We start from the raw sequence: 15,792 nt of genomic DNA, 5'->3' as shown, positions 1-15,792 counted from the left end.
GAAACGTTAATTTTTATTAATCTTAAAGTGCTTGCGCGTTGCTCGGTATGACAGGCAACCAAAAGAGCCATAAAACAATTTCTGTAGATACGGCTAAACAGTATTGTTTACAACTCATTCGAAAAAATTGATTAGCACCGATCAACAGATAGAGTCGCACAGCTCCAAACAGAGCCGCATAGCTCCTAAAAAAAACAATATACACTGAGCAGTAATGAAAAATAAGGTACGAGCAGATACATACCCAAATAAAAATATCATATAGACATGTGTCAAAAGGCGTTCAAGATTAAAAGTTGCTCGGCTCAATTGATGTTTCAACAAAAGGAAAATGAGTGCGCGAGAATAAATACTGCTCGGCTCAATCACTTTTGTTCAAACATAGACATAGATAAATAAAAAAAAAAAAAGACAGGTAGAGCTCTCAAGAGTGAGGGATGTGTTGCTCGGGCTCAACAACAGGAGTTTTGGCTGGAAGATTGCTGGACTGGTCTGCAGGAGTTGGAGCCTCAGTTGAAGAACTTGGGTCAGATGGCAAGACACCCTCTTTAGGAGCCATGACGACTTGCTCAGTGGGCGGCTCGACAGTCTCTGGCTCAAAGACTGGCAGCTGCTCAGCAGGTCTGGTCGGAGCCTCGTTCTTCTCCCGCTCAGTGCAGTACTGCATGAGCTCATCGTAAGCCTCTCCCAAATAACTGAAGTCTAGTGTTTTGTTACGAACCCAAAAATCAAAGAAAGTGCAAAATCCTCCAAAGCCTTAGCATCGGCAGCCCGATCAAATTTTTCTTGCTCAAGAGCCTTTGCCAGTTTGTCCTCCTTTTCCTGGGCGGCCTTCTCAACAGCAACAATCTTTTCCTTCAGCTCTTCAATCCTCCTCTCCAACTGGTTAACATCAAGGTCCCTTTGCTCTGCAGCATTTTTAAGACTCTCATTTTCCTTAGTAGCCTGCTCCTTTGAAGATTCTGAACTTGGTCGGACAACTCAGTAATTTGGGATGTTTTTTCTTCAGACTCCTTCACCAACTCAATCACTTGCTTGCTCACACCTTTGTACAGTAATGAGCATAGCTAAGGACTAGCATACCTTGCAGCAGAAAATAAGGAAACTGAGAACAAGTGACAGACAAGGAAAATCATTTAGCTCCAAGAAAGCCAAATACTTACCCCTAACAACATCTTGGAGGCCAATACTGATGATATAATCCAAGGATTTGGTACTTAAATTAGTAATGAAGTCAGATTGGGTAGAGGACACCCTTTTTGTGTGGCCTTGATGAATGGCTAGGGCCTTCTTTAAAGGTCCATGAAACTCATCGGCAGAGTCCTTTGCAGCACCCTCTGGGACTCTGTTCGGGGGGCCAGACCTTTGTGCATGGGACGAGTGAATAACCTCCTTAGTCTGAGGTCCCTTGCCTTTAGCAGATTTTCAAATCGGAGTCTGCGACTGTGACCTTTTTCGAGGAGTCTGTTTGGGGGTCCTAGCAACCTGCTCGGCAAGTTCATCAGGAGAGTCTGCCTTCTGGCGTTTGGCTAGGGGAACCTCACTACTCAGATTGGTGGCATGCTTCTGAGAAAATTTCTTAAAGAGCACAGACGACATATCTGCAAACCAAAAAAAAGAGTTAGTAAGACGCTGACCAACATTGGAACAAGCAAAAAATTATAATGACGAAAGAATGCAAAGAAAGTAATATAAAGAGAGTGAAGTCACCCTCTTCGTCTCCCCCCGAGCAACCGGCTGCTTCAGGCAATGCATCTTCATCACTGTCTGAGGACCAAGAGTTTAAACGCTCCACTTCAATTTGCTTCCCCTTTCCAAATTGGGGGGCAGCGGCAGCTTTTGGAACACTATGATCAACAAGCTCTCGAATGACTACCCCTGCCGAGCTTCTTATTTGGTGGGCCACGTAAGGTCTGGACAGAGGTATAGATGGCCTGGTTTGTTTTTTAGATGGTGGAGAGTTATGGGACTTAGTACTAGGCGGGTGCTTCCTAGGCGAATGTCTAGTGGGGGTAGCACCCTTGACTTGCGTCTCTGCATTGGTGTAAAGCCCAGCATTGGTTAATTTCTCAGCGGTGGTCAGAGCCACCATGTCTTTAAGGTCGAGGTCCATTGCGGCCAGCTTACGGGCCCATTCAGCCATCTCCCAAGTAGGAGCCGGACAACTAAAGGGACCATTGCATTGAAAGGATAGGTGAGTGGCATCAATATTTTCAGTGAGAAAGTAATGGCTGGCATACTCCCCAACTTTGGAGATGTTATCCATATTGGCCAGGTAAATATTGGAATCCCTATGGATAAAATAGAAATACCCCAAGCGGCCTTGGCGGGGACTAGATTTGAGGTCAAAAAGGTAATTAATTTCGTGGGCAGAAGGCACTGGCCAATCTAAAGATTTGTACAATACATAGAGGGCGGAAATAAATCTTATGCCTTTAGGACTGATTTGGGCCGGGCAAATCCCAAAATAATTAGCCACACTTTGAAAGTATGGCCGAAGAGGGAGAGTGGCTCCAGCGATCATATGGAATCGGCTCTAGGCGCAGAATTGAGCCCGAGGGTAATTAGCAGTCTGACAGTCAGTAGGCTTGAAGATAGATACACCTTGTAGCTTAAAATGCTTTTTCACGTTTTGTATTTGTTTAATGGAGATAGTACTAACAGGAGCCACATAGAGAGGACCCTCCTCCTTCTCAGCCAATGAGTTTATGATCGTCTCAATATAAATTTCCATAGCATACTCGGACTCAGAATCTTCTTCCTGCTCCGAGCTACTGGGCTCCTCCTCGGGGGGTGATGCCTCTCTAGGATCCCCGCCGGTAGCGCGCTGTGCCATGCGAGGATCTTTTTCGTTTGAGCCTTGGGTTGTCTTTTTGGTGCGAGCCATTGAAATGGAAGACACGGTGTTGAAGTTCGGTGATCACCTCCCTCGAATAGTCTATGCACACAAGAAAAAGGGGAAAGTGAGGTGAGAGCACCGAACAACGTTGGTCGGTATAGTTGTCGTAAGGCATACCGACCAGTTCAGGAGTAAACACGGCACAATATACCGTGCAGAAGGAAGACAAGATCAAAAGTAAAGGAAACCGAGAAAATGAAGGGTTTTCCGAAAAATTTATTAGAAGGCTGTTCTTGGCGTTTTTCAAGGACACTGAGTAAAAATTTACCAAAAGAGGGCCGTAAAAAAATGCTTTTTGGTGAAGTCAGAAAATAAAACGGATTACTCGCTACAAAAGCTACTCTAAGCAGGTTTTTATTTTCTGTATTAAACCGCATTCATGCAAGAAATCTGAAGGGTTTGACGAGAATAGACCCCCGACCAAGCTGGACGGGGTGGTATCCAGAAGGGAAAGTTTACATACTGTTCAGAACCATTGCAAACTTGGAGGGCAAATGTTATCCCAAAAATATATGCAGCTGATGTGGCATCAAAGCGTGGACACGTGTTATCATATTCTTGACACGTGGCATAGGCATCCAACTGTCAAACAAGCTGGAGAGAGCACACTTGCCAAATGATTGACAATTGCTGCACGGTATGCTTACCAGAAAAGAGGCTGCTCAGTATGCTCTCCAGGAAACCCGGTATACCTGGTCAGATGAAGTCAGTTACATCCTCCTCACGTCTAATACTTCACCTAAAAACTCGGTCAAAATCCTGAAGAATAGGATTACCACTGCCCGCGATATTTTGCAGCAGTTGCGGTGCAGTGCAACTGCTGGGCGTCGGGGACAGTATAAATGCAAGTCTTCCACCACCATGGAAGGGGAGAGACTTTGAGGATACCGATCATCACTAGGAATATACCGACCAGCTTGTGAGGAACACTAAGCAGAATTTTCTGCCATTCTGTATTGTTTTTACATTTAGAATCATGCCTGTCTTCACAGGTTATCTTGTGTGAACCTTTGAGATCAAAACAAGTCTAAGAGGACGTAGGTCATTACCAGTCTCTGAAGCCGAACCTCTATAATTTCTGGTGTCTTTTGTCATTCATTGTTCATAGTTATTCGTTTCTTGACTTATTTATAGTTCATTGATTGTCTAAGTAAAAACTCTCTAATTAATTATTTTAACTCTGCGTTAGTTGGCCAAAAATCCAGTCAACAGTAATTAACTCTAATATTTGTAATACATAAAGAGTTTAACCGCTGATGTCCAAAAATTAGTAAAAAGAAAAAACTATAGATTTTTTAAAAATATTTATAAATAAGAAAATAATCAACAATTTACAATAAAAAAATTTAATATATATATAATAGAAAAAATAACAAATAAATTTATTAAAAACAAATATTGACGTTGAAGTCATCTAAGCGAGCACTCATTGTGAGTGTGTGCTAGTAATGGGTGAAAATAAACTATTTTTGAATGTTACATTGCAAAATAGGACTCTTTTGATTATTTTTTACAAAATGACTTTCAGATTAAGTATCAAAGTGTATCAGATGCAATGTCTGAGTGTGTTTGGAAGATCATATTACAAAGAATTATAGAAAAGATGTTGCAAAATAACTATAAAAAAGAAAAAGCAAAGAGACAAGAAGATATAAAAGTGGAGAAAATGCGTAAATTGTGGCATCTCTACAAGCTCACATGCACATCAGATGTTGCAGCCGTTGCTTTGTGAAATTTTTGTGTGGATCGATTGTTAGTTACTCTCCTGGATTCATTAATTAATTACCTTCCTAGGTTTGGTATGGGTTGAATGTATTTGTTCAAAATGTATGCGTATGGATTGATACCTAAAAACAAAATCATGCAATGAGATTGTTTTGCTGTTGTTTTCATCTCAGTCATTTACTAGAGGGATTTTATTGTTAGGCACATATCCTACTCCTTTCATCTCAAGCATCAAACTGTCTAAAACTGAAAAAATTGTATCGGACTCAGTATGACACGTGTCTCTTGCAACGAAGGTATGGACTTCATTGTTCAATTCAATCCAACTCTGCCCTGCTTCTTTTACCACTCCACTGAAGTCCATTTTCTGCCTCACCCTTCTCACATCAACCCACATACCTTTGGATGCAAAAATATTTGAAAGCAAAATATATGATCCACTATCAACTGGATTACTCGAAAATGCCTTTTCTGCAGCGTATTCACCTAATTCTATGTTTCCTGCAACTCTACATGCACTTAGCAAACTCCTCCATACCACTGCTGCTGGTTTTATTGACATTTTCTCTATGAATTCCTTAGCCTCAAGTAGTTTCCCGGCTCGTCCCAGTAGAGAAACTATGCAAGCATAATGATCAGTCCCTGGTTCAATGCCAAATTGAGGCATTGATTCAAAATAGCCAAGTCCATCTTCAACAAGCCCTCCGTGGCTACAGGCTGATAGGACGCCCACAAATGTGATGTAATTAGGCTCAATTCCCTCATTTATCATTCTTTCAAATATCTGAAGAGCTTTCTTTGCTTCTCCATGATGTGCATAAGTTGAGATCATGGAGTTCCAACAAACAACATCTCTCCAACTAGTATAAGAAAATGTTTTACAAGCTTCTTCAATGCTTCCACACTTGGCATACATATCCACGAGGGAGCTGGTAATGAAAGAGTCAAAATCAAGACCCACCTTGATAACTTGGTTATGGAGCTTTTGGCCATGGCGAAGACTGGCTAAAACACTTGTTGCAGTAAGCAGCGCAACAAAAGTAAAGTCATCAGGATTTTGTCCTGATAACTGCAAATCAAAGTAAAGCTTTAAGGCCTCTTCACTTTCTGATCGTTGGACGTACCCAAAGAACATTGCATTCCAAACTACAATGTCTTTTTCATTCATCTCCTCAAACACAAGTCTAGCATCCCTAATGTAAGCACACTTGGAATAAACATCTATTAGAGCACTAGAAGCAAATATGTCCAAAGAAAATCCGCATTTACTAATGAGACAATGAATTTGTTGGCTCAATTTCAAGTTAAATAATGCAGCAGATACACCAAGAAGGCTAACATATGTCAGGAGACCTGGTTTAGACAATCTATGCCTCATAGAACAAAAAAGATCAATAGCTTCACACAACTTCTGCTGTCTTGAATATCCCTCGATCATTGCATTGTATGAAATCACACTGGGATCACTCATACCATCAAAAATTCTTCTGGCATCAGCTAAAGAATAGCATTTTGCATACATATCAATCAAGCCGTTTTTCACAAAATCGTTATACTCAAGATTAACTTTGATGGTGTAAGCATGGACTTGTCTCCCATGTTTTAGTGCCTCAACTGAACCACAAGACGTAAGAACACTAGTGCATGCAAATTCGTCTGGCTTCCAGCTCAATTTGGCCATTTCAAAAAATAGCTTCATTGCTTCCAAATCATATGAATTTTTCATGTACCCAGCAATCATTGTGGTCCATGAAATAATGTTTTTTACAACCATGTGATCAAACAGTCTCCGTCCTGCTTGAACTTTACTACACTTCCCATAGAAATCAATAAGCGCATTCAGCACTGAAACATCCATTTCTATTCCCATCCTCAACACATAAGCATGCAGTTGCTTGCCAATTTCAATGAACTTTAGCATTGCGCAAGCACTTAAAACACTGCATGTCACATATTTGTCAGGAAGAGTATTGGCTTCTGTCATTTGGTAAAACAACTGCAAAGACACTTCACTTTTTCCAGCTTTTACATACCCTGTAATAATCGTAGTCCAAGTAACATTAGTTCTTACCAACAAACCATTGAATATCAATCTCGCTTCTTCTATATCGCCCTGTTTAGCGTAAAAGTCAATCAAAGAAGTACCCACATAGACTTCTTGCTCAAAACCCGTCTTAATAACAAAACCATGTACTTGGCAACCTTGACCAACCCAACCCCACTGTGTACACCCGCGGATGATGCTAGCTAAGACATGCTCACTAGCTTTCCAATCACAACTTCTCCGAAACTCTAAGAAGAGTACCAATGCTTCTTCATAGAACCCCTGCTGGACATACATTGAAACCAATGTGGTCCAAGTTATTGAATTCCTATTAGGCATTTTATCGAACAGCTTCCGCGCATCATGAAGACAATTGGATTTTGAGAAATACCGTAAGAGAAAGTTGGCAAGAAAAACATCATACTGAAAACCCAACACCACAAATCGGGCATGAACTTTCTTGTAGTGCAAAATGGGTTTTCCCGAGGAACTGAGCTGTAAGAGGTTGGCCAACGAACGCCTTCTGGTTCGAAGTTGTTGGTTTTCTGATGCCAAGGCGGAGAAGTTGAAAGCATGTCTGGGTATGATGCTGTAAGGTTGTTTCAGGCGAAATATGAGGTTTATCATTGCCCATTATATATCTAAATCCATCATTCTACAAAAACCCAAAACACCATAAGAGCTTAGGATTAGGCATAAAACCAAGCGTGTTAGTTTCACTCCAAATATTTTCTTAATGACTTTTTCATAATGTCTCACGAGCTATAAAACACATTTGATAGACTTTAAGCCTATAGTATACATACAATAATAATAATAATAAAAACCTATACAAATTAACAGAAAGTTAATCACTACTTAAAACCCTACAGAACTAATATATACTCCTTAGTTCGAGTCTGTTAAAGTTTATTATGAATAAAAAAATCTAATATGTATTTCAATTTCTTCTAATCTGTGAGATGTCTAGATACCTACACAACAACACAGAACACCACTGCAGAAGAAAAACTAAACCAGAAACATGAACACACAACAGAGATCACAAAATCAATTACTTGGTTCAGAGATTCTAAGATGGAACTCCTACATCAAGGCAGGGATATTCAATCCCTAGTCGAAACCACTATCAGAGATTAGCACCAATTTACAATGACAAAACATACAAGCCTTTGAATCCCCGGCTTAAATTTCACTCTCCAAGAAAGCAGTGGAAGAAAACTCGGACTAAAATGAAGTATATCTCTCGTGCCCCAAAATGCCTAGAATTTAATAGACATTAACCCAATACATACAGTAATAGAAACTACAAAAAGAAGAAAAAAAACAAAAAAAGAGAAATGTGTGGAAATAGACCCTTTTATAGTGCAATTTGAACAATAACTTACTCTCAAAATATTTTAGCTAAATGGTATCTTTTATTAATAAATTTTTTGTATTACCCATTTTATCTTTAAAATAAAATAATAATAAATTAAAATAAAAACTCTAATGACTATCATTTTCTTCCTCTCACCCACTCACTCACACCCATCTACAACCACCCACTATCATCCCCCGCCGCCACCACCACCGGCGACCACTGCCCCCTACCGCCGGCGAACACTGCTCATCACCAGATGCTGCCATTTCTCCACAAATCCAGCCACCACTCATTCAGAAGGTCGGTTTATAAAGGTTTTTTTTATATATATGAAATATGAGATTTTTGATATTGTTTTTTTAGATTTAAAATGCAAAAAGATTGTGTTTAGTATATTGAAAGTATAAGTAAGGATTTAGGTTTATTTCTGGGGTTTTATGGAGGTTAAAGCTTGAAAATCTGAAAAAAAATAATAGTGGTTTCAGCTATTTTCGAGATAGAGAAATTCAGAATTTTTTGACAGCTTGTCTAATTTTTCGACAAGGGGTCTAATATTTTAGACCAGTTGTCTAAATTTTAGACTAGTAGTCGTATTTTTTCGACCACCTGTCTAAAATTTAGACCACCTGACTAAATTTTAGACCATCTGTTAAATTTAGACAAATAGTCTAATTTTTAGACAGATCGTCATATATTTTCAACCACCTGTCAAATTTTTAGACGGGTTGTCGAATTATCAGACAAGTTGTCTAATTTTCAGACAGGTTGTCGAATTTCTAGATTTTCAACTTGATTTTAATTTTTTTTATATAATTTTTTAATCAAATTAATACCAATAATTTATATTTGTTTATTGTATTCTTTTTTTTCAGATGTCATTAAAAAATACTATAATATTATGCGATGGAATGTGGAAAAAGAATGAGGACTCGTGGAAATGGATTTCAAATGGCTCACGATAAAGATCAAGTTTGGTACAAACTAACCTAACTTATGAGGAGTTAGTTGAATATATTTATGAAGTTACAGAAATCAATTGCAACCTCTTCGATATAAAATTAACTTACAAGATAACGACAATGGTGGAGATTGAACCAATTGTAATAAAAAATAGTAGATACATTGTTAGTTTCTTTACATGGCAAGAGCGTGATTTGGTTCCATTATGTGTGAGTTTGATCAAGAAGATGGAAAATGTGCTCATTAATGATAAACTTGTTACTAATATTGATTATACTACAAATGTTAATTAAGACCAAAAATATTTCTATGACCAAAAATATTAATCAAACCTTATGTTATAATTAATATTTCTAAACTATAGGACTACTACTACTACTACTACATATTTTGGGAGTCTACATAAGGATAAAATACAACGAGGGGTAAAACGGTATTTTAGTCCTATCTCATTGTAGACCGTCTATAGAGCATTGAATGACAATTATGGTTGTAACAATGGATAATTAATAGCGTATCTATATTTGTTATAGAGCGTTCTATGAATTCAAGAGTGCAATTCTGAGTCTATAGTGGAGTCACGAGGAATTAATAATTTAGTAAATTTATTTGTTAGATTTATGATAACTTATTGGAGCTTGATTTCATAAGCCTATGGTTCCCATTGTACCTTGGATAAAATCATCTAGATAGTCTCAATTAATTGATTTAATTATTAATTAGAATTATCAAAGTTGACCAAGTCAATTTTGGATAGTTTCACAGAGTTGTGTAATTTTGAGAAGAAAAGAGAAATTATGGCAGATTTATTAATTAAGATAAATTGGTATCTAAATTAACAAATAAGTTTAAATCAAGGTTCAAATAATACATAATTAATTTGATAAATAATTTAAATAATTATTTAATTAATTAAATCGATAGAAAATAATACAGGTCTTGATTTTAAGTCCAATGGGCTTATAATCAAATGAGAAATTTCACAGGCCTAAAGCTCATGATAATTTTGACCTAGGGCTTTAAAATTGTTATTATTTTATTGATTTTTAATTAAATTAAATGGCCTAATTGAGTCTATAAAATGAGTGCTTAGAGAGAAGTCATCAGTTAAGATTTTTGAGACGACAGATAAGTTCAATCACTGGTTTTCTGATAGTTTTAGATTCTCTCTAAACACAAGTCATTTTCTAAGCCTCTTTGTTATTTTCTCTTCTTCTCTCTATATCTATCTCATGTGTTGAGAATTGCCCACACTAGTCTAGGTGGTTCTAAGGATACATTGGAAGATTGTGAAGAAAATAGAAGATCGGTTCAGTTTCTTGATAATACTCTGCGACAGAAAGGATACAAGAGTTAGAGAAACTTAAGGAATGACTGTTTCATTCCGCTACGTATACTGTAAGTATTCTATTCTTTGTTTCTCTTTGAATTCAATTTTAGAAACATGTTTTAGGCTATCTCGTATTAATTTGTTTAATATTAGATATACATGAAAATAAATAAAGATCCTGTATAAGCTAATCCAACAGTAAGGGCAAGGGGAAGCTGGACCAACAATGACTTGGAGAGCTTCAAGGGCAGCGCGTACATATGCGGCATGCTCAGCCGCCACGGTCGAGACTTCTTTTGGAGATCTAGGGTTTAGTGTTTTATGTATTTTGTTTATTTTCCCTTGTATCCATTATAAACCTTTTTTTTGGGATCTCGTGTATATACCTAATCTTTTAATGAAAAGCAACAATTGTTTGACCAAAAACTTTATACCAATTTCTGATTAACCCTGACTACACGTTTTATTCTAAAGTACTCGCTTAACAAGTCCAACACAATTTTAAACACACAGTGTAACTGCCCTGGTTTAGTAGGGTGTTACAACGACCTTCTGCACCACTACCATCTGCATACCTCTGACCATGTACCAAAGCCGACACCACAACCTTCTGCACCACTACTACCTGTGCCACTACCCTGACGGTGTACCCATGTACTATCTGGTCCCCCATGACCACTATGTATTAAGAGCCTTTAGAGCTCCATTATAAATAGTTCCTCGTCCATCAGACAAAGATGTTGGAAAATTCTTGTAACACCAGACTTTTCTAAGAGAAATATACAAGCTTTCTCCATTTTTTCTCTACAATTCTACTTCAATTTTTCTTTCTAAGTTTATTTTCTTATCAATCTTTGAGTTTTCCGACCTAACTTTGCTGATGAGTTATCACTGTCAACAGTTTGGCGCCGTCTGTGGGAAGAACAAGTGCCAAATAGTTGTTCTTCCATCTGCTCCATCAAAGAACTATACCAAGGCGTCCAAGACACCTCCAAGACGCAGAGGCTCATCTTAATGAAACCCAACTGAGAGCATCTATTAGAAATCCTCCACCACCAAAAAGTGGAGATGTATCGAAAATGCAGCAGTTCCATGGTTGAGGAAGAAGAAATATCTTCTCCAGCAATACCATCCTCTATGGTTTCTCTAGCACCACCAGGTTCTCCTTGCAGGAACTTAGAGGCGTCACCTCAGCCTAGGCCATCTATGGTTCCCTGCTTGATTCGATGTGGTCTTGGCCTCTCAACTTGCCAACCGGAGAAAAGCACATCTAAGGTATACTCTGTTGGTATTTAATGAGAAAAATAAGAATACGCAACAAAATAGGATCTTTTAAAAAAATTATTAATACCGACCAAAATCATACATATATAAATGTATTAAATAACACATAAAAGAAATAGAGATTACCTCTCGTAGCCTATCAAGTGTTCTTAAACCTTTTTGTAATAATCAAAGATCTTTATATCTTTTTTGAAAGCTCACACTTTAGCCTTCTAAGCTAATTATCAAACACACGAGGATGTATGTGGGCACGTAGGATTCAAATGTTGATTTAGACTCTCTAGATGTACTCAACACATGAGATCTGGAGAGGATTGAGAAGAGAGGGGCAATATAAATTTTTAGAATTTCAGGTTTAGGAAATTCTATCATTTCTTTTTTAGAAAGAGTCTGACAGTCAAAACAACTTTTAAAACTTCTTCCGAAAGTATCACTTTTTTAAGGTTTATAAAGATAATAAACTAATTTAATTAATCTTTGTTTTATTTAAAATAAAATTAATCAGTTACAACTTATTTAATTATTTATTTTAAATCATATTTAAAAAAGAATAATTAAATAAACAAATTAATTTGAAATTCAAAATTAAAATCACAGGGTTCAGAATCCCTGAGAGTGACACACTCACTGTGCAGTGAGTGTGGCGTGCGCCACTCTCTCTCATTCCCTGATTTTCTTCTTTGTTTGTTTAATTAATATTTAAGATAATATATTGATCCCAAAATAAATATCAGTCAATTCAAAATTAACTTTATCTTAAAATATCAGTTGTGAGTAAATAAATAAATAAATATTTTAGATAAATATCTTTTAATAAGATAATTATTAATCTCTCTCTATATTAATCCAAACATGACATAAATTTTTTCAAAATAAAAACTATATAGTTAAATAATTAATTAATTCAGAATTAATCAATTGCCCATAACTATCTCATAATTATTTCCTTGCCCTAGAAAATTAATTCATTTGCAATTAAGTCATTCTCTCTACAAATCTTCCTTATGACATCCTTACCCTTGACAGTGTAGGATAGAGGTGACCTGGTGTAGTGATCCAATTATTTATTTGTTTATTTAATTGTTATGTTTTAGTTTAATTGTTTGAGTTTTAGAAAATAATTGAAATGTTTGTTTTGTGTGAATTAAGATTTAATTGATTATTTGGAATAATTGTGTAATGTTTGTTTTATTATTAGTGTTACATTTTTTTTAAGTGTGACAAAATTATGTGATTATAATAGGTTGCATTTTTTATATTAAATGTGTGTGTTTGCCGAAATTATGTGTGCGTGTGTGTGTGTGTATTTGTTTTATTTTTATTTCATGTAGATTAAGACAAAAGGGAAAGGAAAATGGGTTGTCATCTATTGGGATTAGATGACAAGGATTATCTTTTGGATTGTGTTTACATGTAGATAAGGTTTAGGTGAGGTGTAAGGAGAGGAAATGATGGGATTTAGCTTATTTTGTGGGATAGGATTTGAGCTTTTCCTTAGGGTTAGGTCACTAGGATGTTATAAATAGAAGAATATGCTCGCCTTGTAGACCCATTTGGTGGCTGTCGAAGCTTTGAGAGAAAGAGGGAGAGGAGAGCACGAAAAAGAGAAAGAAAAAGAGAGAAAGAAAGAGAGAAAGAAGGGGAAGAGGAAGGGGTTCCAAGATCTCTAGGTATATGTTCTTGTCTTGATTTTGGTTTTGGTTTTTGATCCTCTTAAGATTAGATTACTTCTTCTAATTTCTAAGAAAATTGTTTCTCTTTTTTCGGGTGGTGTATTTCGAAATCCCTAGGTGCCTAAGGATTGATTTGCCTTGTGTTCTGGAACACTACCAAGGAGGTATTTGGATTTCCTACCCTAATGTTAGTTTAATTCTTGTTTATAGTCATGGATTAGTATTTGATGTTTTGAGAAAATATTTCTATGTTTGATCATATGGTTTCGATAAAAATGTGTATGGTGATGATCTCTTGATTAGAAGCATGATTAGGTTTTAATTAAATTGTTATAATGCCCCTAATTGCCTATCTTTATTAAAATACTAGTTTTAACAACAACTAAAAAGATTTCATAACTTTGTCTAAAAACACAATGGGACTTTATTGGAAATACATGTAGAGTTTGGATCCAATGTTCAAAACAAAAGAGAATTTTTATACAGTCTTAAAAATAACTAAAATACATCCCACTGATAAATTAAGATAGGAAAGACTCCAAGGCACTACGACATTCCAGATCATTTCCTCATTCATTGGCTCCCCGCAGCATACATACATATTTATGGAAAACTGACTCAGCTCACTGTGCATGCCAAACAAGTCTATCTATTTTCTACCTACAAGGGGGAAAAGTAAAGGGGGGGGGGGGGGGGGGTGAGCTAAAAGACCAGTAAGGAAGTACAAACAAGACATACAACATATCTAATACATTCTTAACATACTTTTCTTATAGCAATCATTATCAACACCAGTCATAATCATAAACATGATACTATTTGCAACATAAGCATAATCGTACATCATAACATCGTAATCAAAACCATAAGATCATTTGCAACATGAGTATAAACATTCAACGTAAGATCATAAGCAACATAATCATAAGCATATAACATAAGATCATAGCTCCCCTATTGTCCAATGATCACATGTGACTCCCTTTTGGTCACCTCCATGGCACCCTTTTGACCATAATTCACCTGACACCCTTTTGGCCATGAATTTCCCTGGCACCCTTTTGGCCAGAATTTCCTTGGTACCCTTTTGGCCAGAATCTTAGGCACGTCTGCCTTTTATAATGCCGCAGCACTAGGTTAAGCAAACACAAACAAATTCATACATATCCATAGCTAGAGTCCATTCAAAACAAAATAGAAATCTAGCTAACTTCCTTACCTCAGGTCCAAGCAAAATAAGAGTAGGAATGCTTCACAATGAGTCTAAAATAATAGTCAAAATACTTGTCTTAATATCATGTAAAACACACATGAATGTGTCTAAACATATTCCACGAGTGCATGGGCCATCCACTCACGACATCTATCTCATAACAGGTTGACCACTTCCTAGATTCTAGCATAGCTCATACACATAATCATTCTTGCATGTCACACATAACATCATGAAAAACAATGTCGATTCACATATCAACCTTAAGGTAGGGGTGTTCATATAAACCGCAAACCGTGGTTTGGAACCAAACCGCACCGCACCAAACCGCCAAAAACCGTAACCGGTGAAATCGTTTTCGATGGTTCGGTTTAACCGGACCACTCAACTTTAATGGTTTGGTCATGGTTTCTAATTTTTTAAAACCAATTAAACCAAACCGGACCGTGATTTTTTCTAAAAAAATAGTTTTTAGAAATGATGGTTCAAAGGTTTGAACCCCTACACTTAAGTTAATGTAAAATCTACCAAACCATCCAAACCAAACAATTTAATTGTTTATGACATGTTTTTAGTAGTATTTAATACATGCACAAGTTTCCAAAACTAAAAAAAAAAATGTAAAGTCCCACATTGTCTAGAAAGTAAACATTTCTTTTTCTCACTTCTATAAAATGATTCAAAATACTTACACTTACAACAACAAAGACAATAAGCTTCTTGTAGACTTTTATGGTCTTAAAAGTAAAGCTAAAATTATTATAATTATTTAGTTAATTATTTTATAATAAAAAAAGTTTAAAAATTTAATAATTTGGTTATATGGTTAAAACCAAACCAAACCGCACCAAACCGTTTATTTATGGTTTGGTTTGGTTTGGTTTTTTAATTTTAATGGTTTGGTTTGGTTTTTCATTTTGAAAAAACCGCATGAGCGGTTTGGTTTCAAAATTCTTCTAAACCGCACCAAACCAAACCATGAACACCCCTACCTTAAGGGTCTTCAGGCAAGGACCTTAGACTTACTCGATTAACATATATTTACGCGTAAAAATGCATTTGCATGTAACTTTCATACGTGAGACCATTCTTGAAAACTATGCCAAAGTTTATGATATCATACACTTATTTCTTAACAATTTTACAAAAATTTAGCTAGCATTATTAACACTTAACGAATTACCTATTAATTTTCCTAGCATGCTTGCTAGCATTTTGACATCTTAAAACCATTGGAAATCATGCATCAAGACTTAATCCCAAAAAATAAAAACCAAAACTCACAAACTAATCATGGCCTA

The 15,792-nt window shown here is 36.4% G+C and overlaps 1 protein-coding gene across 2 annotated transcripts; it reads right to left on the bottom strand.

Moving 5' to 3' along the window:
- Positions 1–4,380: 4,380 nt before the first annotated feature.
- LOC133803869 (pentatricopeptide repeat-containing protein At4g39530) lies at positions 4,381–8,176 on the bottom strand. 2 transcript variants are annotated; one of them, XM_062242022.1, is made up of 2 exons: positions 7,759–8,176; positions 4,381–7,323 (listed from the first exon to the last, which is right to left on the bottom strand). In XM_062242022.1, exon 2 carries the CDS (start codon positions 7,293–7,295, stop codon positions 4,794–4,796), a length of 2,502 nt encoding a protein of 833 aa, XP_062098006.1. In that variant the 5' UTR covers positions 7,296–7,323; positions 7,759–8,176; the 3' UTR covers positions 4,381–4,793. The 2 variants fall into 2 exon arrangements, with proteins under 2 accessions (XP_062098006.1, XP_062097998.1); XM_062242014.1 differs by having other exon boundaries at positions 7,727–8,174.
- Between the last annotated feature and the right edge of the window lie 7,616 nt (positions 8,177–15,792).

Source organism: Humulus lupulus, chromosome 1 (assembly GCF_963169125.1).
Source record: "Humulus lupulus chromosome 1, drHumLupu1.1, whole genome shotgun sequence".
In the NCBI taxonomy this organism is placed as follows: Eukaryota; Viridiplantae; Streptophyta; class Magnoliopsida; order Rosales; family Cannabaceae; genus Humulus; species Humulus lupulus.
This window is presented reverse-complemented; position numbering and strand designations above follow the sequence as displayed.